The sequence below is a fragment of the Centrocercus urophasianus genome, unplaced genomic scaffold (assembly GCF_019232065.1).
Source record: "Centrocercus urophasianus isolate 14NV4802_14NV808 unplaced genomic scaffold, USGS_Curo_1.0 seq_11, whole genome shotgun sequence".
Taxonomy (NCBI): domain Eukaryota; kingdom Metazoa; phylum Chordata; class Aves; order Galliformes; family Phasianidae; genus Centrocercus; species Centrocercus urophasianus.
The window spans coordinates 8,229,916-8,250,046 of record NW_024884253.1 but is presented as its reverse complement, the minus strand read 5'-3'; the positions used below and the strand labels follow the sequence as shown (position 1 = coordinate 8,250,046).

Sequence of the window (20,131 nt, the reverse complement as noted above, 5' to 3'; positions counted from 1 at the left end):
GCAAATACAAGTTTATCTATAAACTGTAGAAAAATGCCAGGAACAAAATATTAGTGGGAATATAGGGAAGAACCATTGTGAGGCAAAGCAAGTAGGAAAAAGGCAAGAGAAAGGCAAAGAATTCAGAAAAAGTAAGAATGGAAAAAAAGAAGGAAAGTCTTAATTCTGCTGTTGCTTTGGCAAACAAATTTCAAGTCAAAGCAATACAGTTCTTGGGCTCCTTAAAAAAGCAGAAGCTGTGGAAGAGAAAATGTGCAATCAAGCTCCTGTTAATACGGCTACCTTAGAAATAAGTGTCTAAGATCATCCTAAAATCTGTTAGTAGAGGAAATTATAACCACTACTTTCTCACATGTGCACCACTCCTTGCACAGGAGAAAGCAAGTGCATTTCACAAAGTGTGAGCGTGCCTGATTGCCTTTCAAAATGCCAGTCTGAGTGCTCTAACTGGAGTTGAGCAGTATCTGAATTAATGAAAACAGCCAGGGCAACAAATGGGGCAAGGAGTTCCAGAAGAGAAGATAATAAGAGAGTAGCAATACCAGCAGTTAACAAAATTTCAAGAGCACTTGTCACCCATAAGAAATCAAAATTCCTTAGTGGTATGACAGGCATTAGCCTTCCCCCACCCAGACACTCTTATCAGTTTTTGAGTACACAGTTATGTTTAAATTAACAAAAAATAAAACTCTCTGGTTGCTGCCTTAAGGTTGAAGAGGAGAAGAGCAAATAAAAATCCTCTCGATTATAACAATTTCAGATGTTTTTAGCACCACTGCAAATAAACATTTTGCACAGAAATAGTTTAGCAGTGTTCTTCCTGTGTACAGTATTAAAACAGTCAGTTTCCTGAAATGAGCTAAAATGGCTGTGCTCATCTAAACACATTGAGAAAAGTTCAGGCTGATGTTTACAATCTCTTCTTGAAATAATAACAGAAATTTTGAAGGATTTCAGAGGCAAACTTATAAATGTAGTGTTGCAATGCAGATTCAGAACCTGAACTAGTGCATGGGCAGTGTATATTATATATATAATTTACATATGCTTCATAAAACATTTATGAGTTGAGAACCACTGTACCTAAAAGAAAATGCTTTAAGATTGGTGGAAAAAAAAAAAGTCTGTCTTTAAATGAAACTGAAATATTGGGAAATAAAAATACCTTATAGTTTATATGTTGAAAAAAACACATTTACATAAATTCCTCTTTCCAGTTACATGATGCAATGTAAGAATCCACACTAGATGGCACCCTTCTGCCATTTTTCTGACTAAATGTCTTGTTACTCACATACAGGGGAGGCAACGCCTTGCTTCCAATGATACACTGATGTTGTGTTAAACACATAGTGCAAAATAATTATTAAATTCAGAGAAGCAACATTTATCCCAACTTCCATTGGCATTTCTTTTCAAGGTTACAATGTCATCAATTTGTTGAAAAGGAAGAATTTGAATAAAACTCATTTGCGCAGTAACAAAAGAACCATGAGATGCAATTAAAATAAACATGACATGACTGAGCCAGCTGTTAGTTTGACACAGATTCCCATATTAAAAGCTTCCAAACTCGTAAGAGCTACAAATTATTTTGGTATTATTTCAGCTAAAAGGAACCTACTGCTGAAGACTACATCTGCAGTGTTATCTGTGGGTCAGTCAAAGACACCACAGCGTCAGCTCGTCTGAGACGACACCATTAGCAGTTGAGTTAACACAAACACAAGCATGGCCATATTCAAATGGCTAATGCCAATTATTCAAGAGGCTCCCAGTTGGTGACTTCCTGGCATACTTTCCATTAAAAAATTCAAATCAGTGTGTCATATTAATTCAGAGTCAGTAAAAGAAAAGCTCCCTCACTGCTGCTCTTCCTTTTATCTGTACCACACACATTCATTTTTAGCACCCTTCCCCACTGCTTTTTTTCCCTTGAGTACATTTGTTTTCTTTTACAATATACCAACATTAATCTAGTAGTGGAAAAGCTTATGTTAATATTTCATAGTGTCCTTCAAAATAATTTTTCAGTTACTCAAGTCTCATGTAATTGCCTTGTCTTCAATCTAACACAATACAACGTGCTGTCCAGTCTTCTACTGCACTTTTTCTGGATCTCAGCTATTCCTCCAAGGTCTTTTAATGCATTCAGTTTGTTGGATTCCCAACGAACTCGTGTGGCTGAACAAAAATGAGATACCATGGGTAAACCTTGACTCCAAAGAAGGAAGCAGAAGTATTCTTTAACTGCAGGTAGAAGAGACTCATACTCAGATCACACTTATTTCTTCAGTATTTGTAGCCAACAAGAGTCTTCACAGTATAACCCTCTCTTATGAAAATTTCTACTGCAATACTGCAGGTAAACACGTAAACCTTAACATGGTAGCTATCAAACTTCCAGCCACAACCTTTTTTTTTTAAATATGGAACAAGGAACAGAGAACATGAAAGACTTTCCTACCCAGTCTTCTCAAGAAAACAAACAACAACAACAACAACAACAAAATAAAAATGAAAACTAAAAGCCCTCTGACAACCATTGCTCAACACCAGACTGAATTGGGATGGTATTGCATGGTAGTGCAATTCCTAAATCTGGCTTTATTTAGTTCAGTATTTTCCTACACAAACAGATATACACTTGACATCCAATAAAATGAGATATAAAGAAAACTAAAAAGTCACATCCACAGTATCTTTGGCCCTATCCACAATTATCACAAAGTAGAAACCATCTACGATTATGTGTTAAAAAAAACTTTTTTTTTTTTTTTTTTTTTTTTTTTTTTAAGAGGTCTGCATGTATGTTTCTTTTAACACTCACAATGAAATACACACATTTACCTCCACTCTGTAAACACTGAGCTTTACCTACTGGAGAAACTAACAGCTCACAAAGAAGACTGACATACAGCTGAGCACTAATTAAAGGTCAAAAGACAACTGGTTGGGTAAGAATCAAGAAACACACTGAGCTAAGGGAACTGTTAGAGGGATGTAGTAACAGACCTGCAACAGGATGTAGGCATCAGTGATTTGTGTTTTAAAGGGTCTGCCATTCTTATTTAGGTATTTAGTAGCTCTCTGGAAGCAGTTCCAAATGATCACTGGGAAAAAGTGTACAATGTAATTTAAACTAGAGGATAAAGAAACATTTTGATTTGCTCTTCATTTAGATGTGAGGCTGGAAGGGAACGGAAAATCTACTTCCACATTTATTTATCAGTTGGCACACAGAGGAAAAAAAAAAAAAGAGGTAGCACCAGAGGCAGCACCAAAACTAGGACAAAATGCAACAAGGTGGAGGAAAACGATGAAACAGACTGTGTAGCACAACAGCACCTTTTTGTTCCTAGCCTATACTGCCAAAACACCTGGCAAAATACCCTTTGCTTACATTAGTTTGTCAACATGTATCCCATCACTGGGACACAACTAATGTCTCTTTACCTAAACAGGAATTTTAAAACACGTTCTGGAATATTTTTTAATGTTGCCGCAAGCTATTTTTTCAGCTGCCTGATTTTGAAGTGATAATCCAGACTCCAGTACAAAGCAGATGGGAACTATAATTGTAACGGGAAACAAAACCAGCTTGGAATTCCAAAACAGTTCAAAGGCAGCCAGCTAAACTGGGTTTATTGACCTGTCAATAATAAGTATTATTTTACTAATGCATTCTCCCTCACACGCATCTTACTCAAAAAAAATCTTCCCCTTTTAAACCAACAAATATAATAAAAGCTAACTTATGGCAGAAACACAAAAATCTCTGCCATACTGTTCATCAAGTGCATTAGCAATGAGAAGTAATAGTATTTTGTTCTTTACTACAAAGCTTACTGGAACAGTTAAGTTTCTGAAAGAATGCAATAAGCATGTCTGGGCGAGCCAGTATTGCACTCATAACTTATAGCACCCCTGACAACTTAGCATTCAGCTAACATATTGCCATGGAAGCCACTGCAAGGACCTCAGCACATGACAAAACTCTCCAACCTTCTCACTTCATCTGTACCTGCAATGATGAGTTGTCACCATTGCTGTCTCTCAGCACTACCTAACAACTTGAATATAGTACAAATATTCCATGTCATTTCAAAAATAGAGAAGTAACAACTCAGCCTTCCAGTAGAAGACAGACGTGTGACAAAAAGTACAAGTCCTGAAGAACAAGCCATCCTGGAAGGTTCTGGCTTGCTTACTGCACTTACTACTTCATTTTTTCGTAGTCCTGTCAGATCACAAATACTGAATAGTGATGTTCTCCACAACACAATTTGATGACTGAAAGCAATATTCAAATGGAAAAAAAAGAATGGCACAAGGTTCTTGGGACAATGTGTATCAGGGTGCAGAGCAGGAAGGAAGACTGTTTTACAGGAAATTGTCTGTTGGGAAATGTGCATTAATGAAGCAAGTTACTGGTTCTGAAGTAGTCATTCAAATATGCTATGTTGCTCATTTCTAAGCCCATAGTAGAAAAGATATATTACCTCTAAATTTCTCTATGTTAAATGGAGGTCTTTAATTGTTATTTTTAACATAGAGAAAAAGATAGGATCAGGAGGGAAGGCAGTAACTACAAAAGAGTTAGTAACTACAGAAATAAGGAAGATGAGAATTTCAAAATATTTCATTTGTACCCTAATAGCCTCATCTGCATTGCACCAAGCATCCGCACATGAAAAACGTACTAGAGAGGTACACAATCCAAATGGGTTTCCAACCAATCGTTTTTGTATTTTCAGTGTTACAGGGTTTTCAAGGCACCTTGTAGAAATGTAAATGCAAACACAAATAGCTTACATTTACACATTCACAACAACAGAAAAAACAGTGGGCACTACTTTTGCATGAAGTGAGAAAGCTAAATTTCATTGCTATAAATGATTTCATAAATGCATCTACAGACAAAAGCTTGAAAAAGAAAGTAAGCATTCTTACGCTACGTATTCTTGTTCATCTTCTGCTTGAAAATGGTATGTTCTGTTATCTGTAATAAATAAATACATCTTTTCATTTAGCACGTGAAAATTTAATATCACACAGCTGTTACTATGCCTATTCAACCCTGAAGTCTAAGATCAATTTCTCTTAGCCTGTGACATTGATACATAAAGCAAAGAAAGATGAAGTTGTGAAGATTGATTCACATTAAATATATGTAGTTCTAGGCTTTGATATACTAAGTAATAAGCACATGAATCAAACTGTTCCACAAACTCTTCTGAAGACAAATACCAAGTGTAAGCTGCAGAAAATGTTTATTCTGTTATTGTGTGTTAATATTTATATACAAGTTTTCCTGCTGTTTGAGTTAAAAAAACTTATGTGCTAACTGAAGAATGAAATAGAACTGGGTGTTAAACCTCATGTTTAAAGGTTTCAAAGACTGTTCTTACAAATACATAATACTGGTACTGCTTGCTATTGAATATTTTTCTTGCAAAGACTGATAACATTACATTGACCTACCCTACTTCAAAAATGGTTTTAAAATCCAAGACCAAAAGAGGGAGAAGATAAATCACTGACGCTCTAATGCTGAGAAAATATAAATCACTATCAATTTTAGAGAAAACAATGAATATTTTGCAAGGAGGATAAGAGAACAAGAGAAATTGGTGTCTTTGTGTCTTCTACCCCCTCGCTTCCCATTTGATTATTAAATAATACTCAATAAACAGAACAGACAACAAATTAGAGTCCAAGCATCTTCTCCATTTCCTGGTGAATATAGTTTATGGACATCACTCTAAGCTCTTAAACATCTCTCCAAACTTAGGGAAACAGGCATTTCATAGCTTGTCACAGATTAACAGTATTAATGTCACACACAAAATAGAGGTTCTATATTCATTTGTCTCTTCATCCTGTCTTCAAAATTAGAATCACTCTAAAGCTCATGAGACACTGCATATATCTGGACATAGATGCAAATGTTCAACTGCAGTCCTATTTTTAAGGAAAATGTCTTGTAATTACATGGCTTCAAAACATTGTTAGAAATCCTATATATAATGTAAGACAGTACTAAAATTGCCACATACGTGATATTAGATCAAAAGACTTCTTATCTTCAGCATTTGGCTTCACCTGGCAGGTTAATAAATTCAGTTTGGCTGGCTGCCTGTTGGACTGAAAAAAAAAATTATTTTACTTTAAAAAGGTCTTAATTTAGGATTACTTTTTCATTCTGTGGAATGTGCATGTGTGATATTAGTTTAAACTTTGGACATGAAGACGTGTAGACCCTCAAAACACTGGAGAGTAGCATGACACAGATTTGGTCTGATTGAATGACCAGATGCAAAACAAAGCTAAAATCTTCATGGCAACTCTGGACTGCTTGAAAGGCCTTCAAGGAACAAAGCCTTAGTTTAGAATATGCTACTTTTTTTTTTTTTCGTTTGTTTCATAAACAATGCTCATGTTATTAGGCTTTTTTTTTTTTTTAATATATAAATAATCCTAAAAATTTTTAAGGAAGTGGGAAGCCGGAGATTTGGAGTTTCAGAACTTTGAGTAACTACACCTACTAAAATAATTTAAATACAGCATAGATTTTAAGGCGTAATAGGCTAAATATGAGTAAAATATTCTGGATATATATAAACTCGTGAAAATCTATACAGATACTGAATTAAATTTATCATAGCTGGCAGATACAAACTAAACAGGAGACGTGACACTTATCAGGAAATACTCCTGAACAGAGTTTTGGAAGTTGTTCATGTTAGAAGCTGCATAAGCAAGTGCTAAGTAGTGCCAAAGCAATAAGACAAAAATATCTACAAAAGTATTTCCCACAGTCAAGCTTGTTTGGCAGAACCAGCTCATCACCACAGTATTTCTAACACTCAAGGAGTAACAGATTGTCATGACCTGAACCTTTCATAATTACAAACAAGAATATTACTTTCCATTGGGCACTGCTTTTAAACAGTTACAAACAAGAAAAGGAAAACTATAGCCAACTATGCAATTCAAAGAATTCTAAATTGACAAGACATAAGTTTGAAAAACATATTTTTTAAAATGCTGATAACTGAACCATAACCAACCTAAGAACTGCTAACCAATCTCAAGTAATTTGAGAAAATGAAGTTATCTTTAGGCACTGATAGTCTTGGTCAGTGGAATTTGATAGAAGATAAAGGAAGTGTGATGAAATGGATCCATCTCCTTTAACAATAGTAACAGGGGAAAGAAGTTTTTAATTTTAAATAAAAGCAACCACGTTTTCTTAAAAGCAATTGATGTATTTGTCATTTCTTTATCAAAGGAAATCAAATCACTTAAAAAAGAATTTAAAAAAATTTCAAACGACTCTTTTCAAGTCACACTTATCAGCTGGGTGATTGCTTTATTTTTTTAAACAAAATAAATGTGTGTGCATTTAAATGCGTCCTATGTTGAAGTGAAATATCTGCAATACAGATGAGCAAGTTACCAGCCTTCCTGTACACGTAACAGCTAGAATCACTGTTCCCTAGTGATCATTAACAGACAAAAACACTACCATGAGAGCAACAAGTATTGCAATATTTCCTTAAGTCAAACTCCAACTTTTGGTAAACCACAGAACTTTAACAGCTGGAAGCAGCAGCATCTTGTTTTGCAAGAGCAGATATTGGCACCAACAGATCCACTGTGAAAACATTATTTACTATTTTAACGAAGAGGTATAAAAATAACTTACCGTTGCATGTGATATGGTTAGAATTCCATTTTTAACAGTGCACTTTCTTCTTTGCCATACTTTCCTTAATCTACACAAGAATATCAACAACAACAACAACAATCAGTAGCTAGACAAATTTAAAAACACATTTTCATGTCATGAAATTTGTAAGAAGACTGTCCTAGGAAACAGTAACAGACAAAGTTACCAAACATCTTAACAGATGCTGGAGATTTATGACAGGTCTTAATCAGTTTTTAGAGATTTATAAAGACAGGGTTTGTTTTTTTTTTAATTTGACAAAGGATTTTGGTTTTTATCTTTTTGTATTATATTTATTAGACTAATTTCATACCCATTTTCTGATAGCAAGTCTCAAGTATTTGTAGCACATGCATTAGGACAGTGTGCCTTAGTAGTCCATGATACAAAGCAGTTAAAAGCAGTGACTAAACACAGTAAGAGCTCCCAGTTATGCACTTTGGGAACATACCCATCACTCTTCTTTAAAAGATAACCTTTCTTCTCACTGCCATATTCCTTATTCCCCTGAAGTTGATGCATACTATATCCTCCTTGCCTGCTCTGTGAATCCTAGAACAAAACAAAAACACCATTAACATTTCCTAAAATGCACAGTATGTTTGCCTCATCATTACGCAATACCTCTACCAAAACCTCACATATTATTAACAAAAAAAAACTTCTAATGCATGTTTTACACCTACATCAGAGTTTGCTTTTACATCAACTGATGTAAAGTTAACTGCATGTTCAAGACCATTACTTCATAAGGAGTTTTGAGTACACTACGAATGGCAAATACCCACCTAAACATAGCACCTTTTTAAAATACAGAAGATTAAAGCTGCATAATCTTATAAACAAATAATAAAATGCTGATAGCAAATTTCAAATAGAAAGCAACACAAAGCATGCAGCTATACACAAATTTACCCAATAAAAACAAACGGCAATGATCATTTCTATCCAACTAAAGATATACGCAGTGTTCGCATGAGTTTTAGTCAACGAAGTCAACTGATAGTTTTTTTTTTTTTGATTCAGTGAAACAAGAGTGAAATGAATAAACACATTATAAATGTATCTGAAAAAGCCCACAGAAGTTCATTGAAACAGTGACTTACTCTCCTAGACTTCAATCACGAAAGGCAAAAACAGAAGAAAAAGAAAATGCAAATAATTTAAAACATGAATTATTTTATATAGAAATATACATCTTGAACACAAATTTTATAATCCTCACACCTAAAAAGACAATTATCCTTTCTAAAGGCACTACTACAAATAAGGAAAGAACTCTTTAAATGGCTCATCAAGTACAAAATTGATAAAAGAACAAAATTCTGTACAACACTGCATGTATGACATTGGCTTCATAGAAGCAATTAAAACAACTGCAGGATCAAATGTTAATAAATACCATCCAGTCTTCAAAATGTCTAAAATGAAAGCTATATTGTATCATTCATGAAACCGAAATTAATTCTGAATTTCTATTAAAGATCAAGACAAAAATTAGTTTTAAATATTTGCAAAAGAAATATAATAAAGGATATACTATTCTAAATGAGACTGCAAAACTGTCCTCTCACAAAGCATCTGACAAAAATTCCAAAGAACAAAACCAAACAAACCACCACCAGCACCAACAGAATGGAAATCAAATTACTTTCCTGGCAATATTTCTCAGTGTTTTAAATCCTACATTCAATAAATATTGAAGATTGCACTCTCAAATCTTATACTGTGTCCTTACAAACATGTTCTGTTTTGTTTTTCTGCAATAAACATGAGTTTAGAAAGAAGTGATTTGGTAGAACTGTAGTTGTGGCAGTTGGAAGCAGCATGAAGAACACTGCATACAGTGCAATGCCATCAGTAAGTGTTTGCACCATCACAGTAAGCAGCTGATTTGTTTTAAACCAATTTTGAACCCCCACTGAAATGAGGGTTCTATTGATGTTAGCATAGGTTATGCTTAAAAAATGAAGAGTTAAAGAAATAAAGCATCAAGAAGCAGGTATGAAACATGAATGTAAAAATTAGCTAAACTGAAAGTAAAGCTGTCAGCTGCATTTGTAAAAACAGTTGAGCTGTGAGAATACCAACAAATGTGCATTAAAGGTTTGCTTTCCTTTAAAACTTAAGTTTTTAAAGTATAAGCATTTTTAGCACATCAAATAACTACTTCCCATAATTATATTATCACTTAAGATTTTTTTTAACCAAAAAATTGAAACCATAGTCATTTTACAAAATCAGCTATTTCTTGTGCAAAATTACATAAATTTGTTACCAAAATGCTGTAGCAAAATGAGACTTTCTATGTAGCAGAGTCATAGGTAATTTTACTTATTATTTGTGAAGCTACAACACTGGTGCTTCTGCACAACTCCATACACAAAGGCTGTTAAGATGCTCCCAAGAAGCAGGTAATTCCATGCATGGCAATAACAAATTCTCACTGATGCAAGGGACAGGCATACCAGCAAAGTCTCTAAGAGCCTCACAGATGTAACACCACATGAACGCCTTGAATATGAGCAAAAGTAAAAAGAAGTGCTGCATTATGATCTTGAAAGAGCAGGGAACAAGGTAATCACTTAAGGCATGAGTGGTTCTTCCAAATAAAGTACAGTATGAGTATCAGCTTTTTCATACGAGATGAAATCAAAATGATTCTGAATGCTTCAGTAGATTCAACAGCCATGCACCGATCTCTCCTGAAATCCGTGATGGAAAGTCAGTTTGAGATGATGAGTAGGAAGTCTCATTTATCTAATGAGAACTCCAGAGAGATTAACAGCAGCATAATTTATAATCTGGGTGGGAATCACAAGTTCAAGACTTTCTTCTTACACAAAGTCACACACAGCCAGAGCTTCAACTTCACAGATTTTGCTTGAGTTAGAAGGGACCTAAAAGTACATCTTGTCCAACTCCCCTGCAACAAACAGCAACATCCACTGCTATGTCAGGTTGCCCAGGGCCTGATCCAGCCTCACCTTGAAAATCACCAGAGATGGTGCATCAACTGCATCTCTGCCAGTGCCTCACCACCCTCACTGTAAAAGGCTTTCCATATATCCAACTTCAATCGCCACTCGAAGTTTGAAATCATTTCCCTTTGTCTTACCACAGCAGTCCCTGCTAAAGAGTCAGTTCTTTCTTTCTTGTAGTCCCCTTTAGTTACTGAAACGCCATCCTCAGGTCTCCCTGGAGCCTTCTCTTCTCCAGGCTGAACAGCCCCAGTTCCCTCAACCTGTCCTCACAGGACAGATGTTCCATTCCACGGATCATTTCTGCGGCCCTTCTCTGGACACGCTCCAACAGATCAACATCTCTCCTGCACTGAGGACTCCGCATCTGGACACAGTACTCCAGATGAGGCTCCAGCACAGAGGGCCACGATCACCTCCCTCACCCTGTTGACCACACTACTTTTGATGCAGCCCAGGATTTGCTTGGCTTTCTGGGCGCATGGCTGGCTCAAGTCCAGCTTGCGATCCACCAGTACCCATAACCAATTTATATTTTTTCCTGGATGCTTATTCTTGATCACTGACAAGGACAGGACACTGGACTAGGTTAACTATTTATCTGATCATAACAATTGTTGAAGTAAGCTAAAAAGTATGCCTCAAAGAAACATGCATTTTTGTATTTTCACACTGTCTCTTGAAATGCAGACCAAAATTCTAAATATCAGTTTTGCAATTATCATGAAGTATGAATTATTTTCTGAATTCAGAATTCACATTATCTCCAAAAATAAAACATCTAAATTATTTACCTCCTTCTGGTCAAGCTGCAGAGAAGATTTTATCAAATCACGAAGAGCAGTAAGTTGTTTCTTTTCTTCATCTTGTGTCTGCTTTATCTATAGAAAAAGAATATTATACTCTAGATGCTACTTAAAGTTGCTATGCATTCTAATACATTATTATAGCGTTCTGAGCAACTTAATACATCAGTTTGTTTTCATAAATTAGTTTCTCATAATGCGTTCACCTTCTACACAAGTATTAATTCAAAAGCAAGCTAGAAAGAATACACAGTTCTGTATACCTTTCTCTGTTAGACGTTAGTGGTTCATTATACCAAATGTAACTAAGTCAGTCACTGAAATATTAATTTATTAACTCGGTAAGCCCGACAATTACTTAAGGAATGAATATACTGTTTAATCTCACTACCAACTAGAACATCAAATAGAATTACTGTAATTCTGATTATAGAACAAAAAAGCACTTGAGTGACAAATGAAGTTTGATTTTACATTATTACATGCCTCCCATTAACACCACAGCCAAGTTAATTAACTCAAACTGTGATGCTATCAAGCAGATTGTAAAAAAAAAAAAAAAAAAAAAAAAAAAAAAAAAAGGGGCAGCCAAAATTGGAGCTAGTAAAGTAATAGAACTTAAAGCCTCCTGTACTAAGCTACGCTTATTTCAGTCCACCATTAAACCAGTAGTAGATTGACAGATGCTTTTCCTTACAACTATACCAACAGAGTAGAAGGTGTAAAATAGAGACAAGATGCATTTCTTCATTTTAACTGCATACAAAGTTTCAATGAATACACTTCTAATTTAAAAAGATATTTGTATTCAATATCTAGATGAAGATAAAAATTCCATTTTTAGACATTAAAATATTTACAAGTCAACTTACATTATATAAGTCAGCAGCCAACTTTTCAATATACTGTTTAAGTTTATCAGCTGTTTTCAAGCCATCTTGGAAGAAACTGCAATGAAAAAAGACCTGTGATTCATCAAGAATACAAATAATTCATAACAAAGTAATCTGGCTTTGCTTCACTCTACCTTCCCCAAAGACAATAAAACGTTTACAACTCTTGCCATGTTCAGAGCAAAACAAACCTGACTCAGTTCAAACAGTTTTACTATCAGTCAGCTATCATCAGATGGGTAGAGCTCACATTCCTCTAACAATGATACACTTCAGATTGAGTCCAGAAACATTTTATTTACTTTGCAGACTTCAGCTTCACCATATAAAAATATAATGAGCTAAAGAAGAATTTCATATGTTAGTATATGAAGTGACAACACCCAGAATATACGCAAGTCTTGCCAGTTAATACTAGTAAACGTTTGACCATTAGCCTTGTAAAATGCTATATGTACCACACATTCAAATTAACAGCACTGCTGAAATCACTACTTAGAAGTTCATTACAAGGCACACATGCTACTGGAGATAAACAGAAGTCTGACTTCTATCCTCAAGTACTTACTTTCAATTGCATATATGGAGGAATTTGATACTTGTCTCTGAAAATTTCATGGAGTGGTTTGGGTTGGAATGGACCCTTAAGATCACCAAGTTCCAACTCCCATCTTATAGGCAGGGACACCTCCCTCTAGACCAGGTTGCATTTTTTTGTTTGTTTGTTTGTTTTAAAAACTGTTTGCAATAGTTTTCTAAGTACTGTGCCTTCCAGAAATGGAGCTACTCCATTGTAACTTCAAGAGATAAATTAGAGAGAACATATTCTGGCTTATTTTAAATCACTGCTAGCCTACATGCTTCTCTAGCTGAAGTCTAATTCCTGTATTTAAAATACCTCAGGTGAAATTCCCATGTTTGCCTTGACGATTAATGACAAGTTCATAACTTAATTGTTTCTCCTCAATGGATTTCAAAGAAATTACTGGCTTTCACAATGATTTTTAAATTTACATGAGACTATTTAATTGAATAAACAATAAACTAATTCTAAAGTTATATTCTAGATCTATGCCTCAAGAATCATAGAATATCCCAAGTTGGAAGGGACCCACAAGGGTCATTGATCCCAACTCCTGGCCCCACATAGGACCACCCAAAATTCAGACCCCATGTCCACACTCTCCTTGATTACTGGCAGCTCTGGGAAGCCTGTTCTATGCCCACTACTCTCTGTTGAAGAACCTTTTCCTGATATCCAATCCAACCCTCCCCTTTTTACCCACTGTGGTACCCAAGTGGGTAACAAAGAAATAGCTTTAACACTCAAGGCTTGCTATCTGATGACTAAATCACAAGCTGACTTCAAATTTAAAGTCTCTCTCTAAGTTATGCAAAAGTATTTACAAAAAAAGCTGTAGCAATGCACTGTATTATTTCCTTTTGAAACAGCAACACTGAAGAGAGAGGTGAGGGTCATAACCCAGGGGGAAGCAAGGTGTGTAGACAGCGTCCACCTCATTTAATCTTTATGTCCTCTTAGATCCTGTAAAATCCAAGGAAAGGCTAAAAACTTTGCCACATGCAGGTGGAACCAGTCAGCCTCCAGAGGTTCTACCTAGACACTACGCAGTGTGCAAAACAGAGAAAGTGAACAATGCTGGTGGGTCTCTGGTCTGCATTAAGGACTCAGGAACTTTGTATGCAACATGCTGGGTTTTTTCCTAGGCCTCTCTCTTCATTGCTCCCCTCTTCTCTCCCTGCCACAACTTGTTTTCATACTCATTTCTGAGAGACTGAGCAACTTGATGTAGCAGTAGATGTCCAGAGGAGCTGGACATGTAACCTTAAAAAGGCCCCTTAGAATCATAGAATCATTTGAGTTGTAACAAGTGACCTAACAGATCACAATTATGAAAAGTACTCCCAATGTCATCAGAACAAACTCAAAGCAATGAGGAAAAAAACACTTGTGTAAATGAAATACTATAAATAAAGCTTAAAACTACTGCACTTACTTGCACTGTGCATGATAATATTTAATGAGATTCTGCAGAAGGTCCACACCTTTTTTCGTCTTGATTTCATTAACCTTAATAAGATACTGCAGATAGTGAAAAACATGCTGATTATCATACATTACAGCATTCAACTATTTTCAAACAATACAATATCATTTGCTTAATGAATCAATCAATTATCACCGTGTTTAACTTGTAGTTTGTGAGTCAACACAAGTCCAGCACAGTTAAGCACAGTATGAACTAGGCAGCAGTTTCTATGAACACTGCTAAAAAATTAAAAACCACCAAATACAGGAAATGGTTTCATTTTTCACACCTATACAAAGACACCTCCTTTTTAAATGCCACTACGGTATTTGTAGATCTTCAGTAATTACAATTACAGTGCAATTTAAAGCAATTGCCATTAAAATGGAATAAGGATAACTATTAACACAAAAAGCAGTTCTACAAAACTAAAGTACCACGTCACTTGTCAGTTTATTCAGAATTTAGAAACTTCAAAAAATAAGTAGAAAGAAAGATATTAAATACAATTTCTGAAAAATAAGAAATCTCTCTAAGGTGGATTCTCAGCCCACAAACCTTACTATATTAAAGGAAAAGAAAAAAACAAATGGAAGCCCAGTTTTACGGAGTCACTAAAAAAATTATCCCTGTGTTGCTGTATTATGTTACATGGAAATAATTTCCTGCCTCTTTTCTCCAAACAATAAGGTACATTTTATCACTATTTAAGACTCACAAAGCACTCTGTATGTTCTAATGTCAAAATTAGAGGATTAAACTTCTGCCTTACTTCACACATCTGCAGCTGAAACAGTCGCCTTTCCTTCTCCATTTCTTCTGCAATCTCAGCTCCTGTAATTTCAGTTCGTATCATCCCATGTTGTTTTGCATGTTCTCTTTTTTCCTTTTCAATTTTTGTACTGAAATGAGTTAGAACAGATTTTAGAGAATTTCTTCTATTATGTGATATATATATATATATATATATATATATATAATTTTTTTTTAAGAAAAAAACAAAGTATTAAAGAAGATGATTCCTCTATGATATCAAATTTTCCTTCTACTCCCCCCTCCCCCTCCCTTCTTAAAAATGTGTCTGGTAGTAACAGTTATGAAGTTGCCCTTCTTGCCTTCAGTTCTTTAACTCTTTCCTGTAGTTTGTATGCTGTGAAGAGGGAAAGGGGAATCTGTTTTTTCAACATCATGTTCCCCATAGCTGTCATCTCTATATACTGCAGTATAAATCATACATATCAGAACCTACTGACTTGACTGGAAAATGGCAAAATATCTAAACCAAACAATTCCTACTTTAGGAAATATAAGTCTTAAGAAAAGTAAGAAGGCAGCATATGAAGTTTATCACATGTACTAAATGGTTTGACTTCCATCATTACATTTTAAGAGAAAGTCAATGCTGAAAGTGAGTACAAAACAGTGGAATACAAATAAGGAACTAAGAAGTCATCCTGCAACTTCTTAATCGTAGCGTTATAGCATCACTTCCTTACTTGGATTTCAGAGCAGTTTCTCTACTGTTGCTCTGTATTTCTCAAACCAGAATAGAAAAACCGAAACAATGTGTTTTTCCTATCTATCAGCCTTTCCAAGATACAAATCCTGATCAAATTCAACAAGGTCAAGTGCAAGGAGTTGCACTTCAGACAAGGCAATTGCAGATGTGTATAGACTGGGAGAAAACACCTGAACAGCAGCTCTGCAGAGAAGGACAGGAGGGTACTGGTGGATGAAAAGCTGGACGTGAGCCAGCAGTGTGCATTAAAAAAAGGGGTGGCCAGCAGGGAGAGGGAGGTGATTGTCCTCTATTCTGCCCTTGTGAGGCCCCATCTGGAGTACTGCGTCCAAGCATGGGGCTCCCAGCATAAGAAAGGTGCAGAGCTGTTGGAGCGGGTCCAGAGGAGGGCCTTCAACATCATCAGAGGGCTGGAGCCCTTCTCCTGTGAAGAACAGTTGAAGATGTTGGACTTGTTTAGCTTGAAGAAAGCTCCAGAAATACCTCATTGTGGCCCTTGAGTACTTAAAAGGAATTTATAGCATGGGCACAAAGTGATAGGTCAATAGTGAATGGTTTTAAACTGGAAGAGGGGAGAACTACGTTAGATTCTGAAGGAAAAGTTTTCACTCAGAGAGTGGTGCTAGAACAGGTTGCCCAGAAAAGTGAATGCTCCCAGGGATGAGGCAATCCAAACCCATGTTGGATGGTCAGGTCACCGAGGGCCCAAGCGCCTGACTTCGCGGTTGGTAACCCTGCCCATGGCAGGGGACTGGAAGTGGAGGAGCTTTAGGATCCCTTCCAACCCAACCCATTTTACAGTTCTATGAACCCGATGAAGCATTTTGTGTTTCAGACTGGCGCTCTCAGACTGGTGTAAGAGAGAAGAAAGAAAAAAAAAAAGAAAAGGATTTGTTTGCTTGCTGAACTTTGACCATTAAGCAATGAAAACTCCGTATTTCTTTCACTGATACACTGAAAAAATTGCAAAAGAAAGGTTTTGGTTTTCTTTTTTCCCCTCCCAGATAAGAAAGGCAGGAAGTTTGCACGTATAACAAAACACTCTTCAATTTTAAGGCTATCAATAAACTTGGTTGGACAATTTGACTTCAAACAAATTTTGGGAAATAAATGTTCTCTGGAAATTTTAATTGTCATATGTCCCTCCTTCTTGGTCTGAATAAACTTCAGGTCTCAAAAGGCGTCACAGTGAGAAAATATTTTTTAAATCCAGAGATATTTTTCCATTTTTCTTTTTTAAATTATCAATACATCTTACACATATGTTTATAAGTTTGCATAAATGCCATCTGAAATCCCCACAATTCATTGTACAAAATTCACTAAGCATTAAACACCTTCCTTACACTAAACAAGTACTGAGCACTCAGTATTTCACATAGGATAAAACACTTCATTTTCAAGTAGTAAAGAGAGACCACAATACAAAATAAATTAAAAAAAAAAAACAAAAAAAACAACAACAACAACAAAACAACACAGCTGCCTTTCACATCTTTAGTTTTACATCCACAGATAAAGTACATAGTTAGGAGCCAGGAGGAACAGGGCAGGTAAAGAGAGATGGAGCGAGAAATGATCTTTAAGGTCTTTTCCAACCTGAGTGATTTTATGATTTTATGAATATGAAAACACTTACAATTTGGTCTCATAATCCTTCCAGGCTTTGTCAAAAGGCTTTTTGAGGTCCTTCAGAAACAAACAAACAAACAAAATGTCCTTAAAGCATTTTTTAAAACTTTAAAGGTAAGATAACATTGTAAGTGGCAACAAAATAATTTCTTTTTAACTAACATTTTTCAAATAGCTATTAGAAAAAAAAACCTTTTTTTTTTTTTTTTTTTTTTGAAATATTGTCTTCCTGTGCATCTTAAGACAAGAACTTGGAATGAAATTCTACATCAGCATTTGAAATTGCAATCACTTGAATTTCGAGTTTTTTCTTCAGACAATTTATATAAATAGATAATAATAGATGCCAACAGAAGAAAATGTCTCATGGCAAATGGAAAAGCCATAAGAAAGTTGAAAATCATTTCCATTAATACTATTATCAACACTTACCCCTTTAACACCTTTTAGGTCTCCTTTTAAGAGAGAATCCAGGGTGAAAATAACATTGTGGCTTAAGCCCTGGAGCTGAAAAAGAAAAATTACAATACTGTTAGCATTTAAAATATTCCTTCTGATTTTATCAAAACATTGCCAATATGCCTTATAACTTCACTAATGAAGTTGTAACCATCTCAGATTTCCTAAATTAATAGTAAATACAAGTCTGGAAAGAATTAATATACTTTCACACAAATCAGATAGAAAAGCATTACCATTGCCCTCTAGATATTTAGGGCAATATAAATATTTAATTTTAAAAATAGCACACAAGAAAAGTTCTGGAAACGCAATCAGGGTAACCTTCAATCTCTTCTAAGCACGTAGTTGAATGCTGCATAATCAGGTTTTTATGAATAAATGTTTCTTATAGGTTCCTGAACGTGAGGCAAGGACCTGCTATGCCACACTCAGGCAACGTGCAAGGCATGTGTTGACTCACCTATGAGCAGCAGTTGCACTGAGTCATCAGCTCTGTGGCTGCTCCTAACTACTAGAGAAATCTGTTCTTCTCACCTGGTGTGGAAACTTGGCATCTATTCTAACTCTTAGTAGTTTAAATTTCATGCTATTCAGCCCCTGCCAAGTTTAGAAATGTTCATTTTTTTCTGTGTCAATGAGGGTAGAAAAATCTGCCACTGTGTTCCTATTTGAACATATGCAGACGTGTCTATAAACACTGAAAAATCAGGATGATAGGAAGGAGATGTCTATTGACATTGCTGTAATGTAGCACCCACAACAAAAGCTTATTCATTTCCTATTCCACCACTCCGTTCGCTTCTTCCAAAGATACTTTCCAGCTCCTTGCTAATTCTACAGGTTCACCATGAGTGGAGCAGATGGTTACACTCTCTGGTGACAGCAACAGGACCAGAGAGAATAGTATGGAGTTGCATTAAGGAAGATCAGATTGGGTGTTAGGAGAGGTTCGGCACCAGAGGGTGGTGGGGATGGAACAGGTTTCCCAGGCAGTTGTTATGGCCCAAGCTGCCAGGACACCTCAGATAAAGGGTTTGAATCTTGAGTGGAGCTGTGTGGAGTCAGTAATTGGACTTGATGATCATTGTGGGTCCCTTCCAACTCCAAACAGACTATGTTTCAATGATCTCAGAAGGAAGAAAAACAGGTCACTCTACTTCAGTGGCTCTGATACAGGCTGGTTTTGGACGACAGCCCACTGAAGTGTAGTGGCACTCTCAGCTGTTTTTCCACTGGACCTTAACTTCAATTCTGATATATTGCAGGTGATGAAGACGAGACTCAAAGCAGAAACAAGCACAAGCATTTGTGCTGGGGGCCTTCAGATATCTGAAGCAGAAGCACTCATCAAGCACTGTGTGGGCTAAGGGAGGGACTGGCTTTCATGCAATTCTGCTTTTACAGCAGTTGAAGGTCTCTCATTCAAGAAATAATGGAAGAATAGAAAATAACACGGGAGTTCATTTGTGAAGATACAGAATTCTGAAGAAATAAGCAAGATCAAATCACCCACAATGAACTATCTGCTTGTTTGTCACAAAGACACCAGCTTATTTGCACTTGCCTATGGTGGGACAGTTTTATTCACAGTAGCTCTTAGGGTGCCATGTTTCAGATTTATGATAAAACGTGCTGTTGATTACACACCAGTGGCTTAGCATTCATGAGAAGTTCTTATGCCAAGTAAAGGCCAGAGAAGCTGAAGAAGTTTGTAGGACATACCGCCAAGACTGCTGATCCTATCTGACCAAAGAGTTACTCATAGAAATCACAGAATCATTTTGGTTGGAAAGGAACTTTAAAGATGATCTATTTTCAGTCACTCTCGGCAAGGACAACTTCCACTAGTTTAAGTTGCTGAAATCCCTGGAACATGACAGGAATGCCTTCAGTGATGCCAAGAAAGATCCCAGAGGTTTTACAGCTAAAAGAAAGTGTGTAACATTGCTTAATACTTTACACACCAATAAGCTCAGAGAGAAACCAAGCTAAGAAAAATATGAAACTGATCTTTCCCCTTTCTGAACATAATGGCATTTAAACCCATGAAAT

General features: G+C 36.0%; 1 protein-coding gene across 2 annotated transcripts in view; it reads right to left on the bottom strand.

Annotated features, from left to right (window-relative positions):
* Positions 1 to 20,131, bottom strand: part of ASAP1 (ArfGAP with SH3 domain, ankyrin repeat and PH domain 1) — a 139,055-nt gene that overhangs the window by 36,701 nt on the left and 82,223 nt on the right. For both annotated transcript variants that reach the window (XM_042837700.1, XM_042837708.1), the window contains 10 exons: positions 18,050 to 18,124; positions 17,625 to 17,674; positions 15,239 to 15,368; positions 14,434 to 14,519; positions 12,395 to 12,470; positions 11,511 to 11,597; positions 8,187 to 8,287; positions 7,712 to 7,781; positions 6,060 to 6,147; positions 4,954 to 5,002 (listed from right to left, as the gene is read on the bottom strand). In XM_042837700.1, coding sequence (XP_042693634.1) covers positions 4,954 to 5,002; positions 6,060 to 6,147; positions 7,712 to 7,781; positions 8,187 to 8,287; positions 11,511 to 11,597; positions 12,395 to 12,470; positions 14,434 to 14,519; positions 15,239 to 15,368; positions 17,625 to 17,674; positions 18,050 to 18,124 — 812 coding nt within the window. The remainder of the gene's footprint in view (positions 1 to 4,953; positions 5,003 to 6,059; positions 6,148 to 7,711; positions 7,782 to 8,186; positions 8,288 to 11,510; positions 11,598 to 12,394; positions 12,471 to 14,433; positions 14,520 to 15,238; positions 15,369 to 17,624; positions 17,675 to 18,049; positions 18,125 to 20,131) is intronic.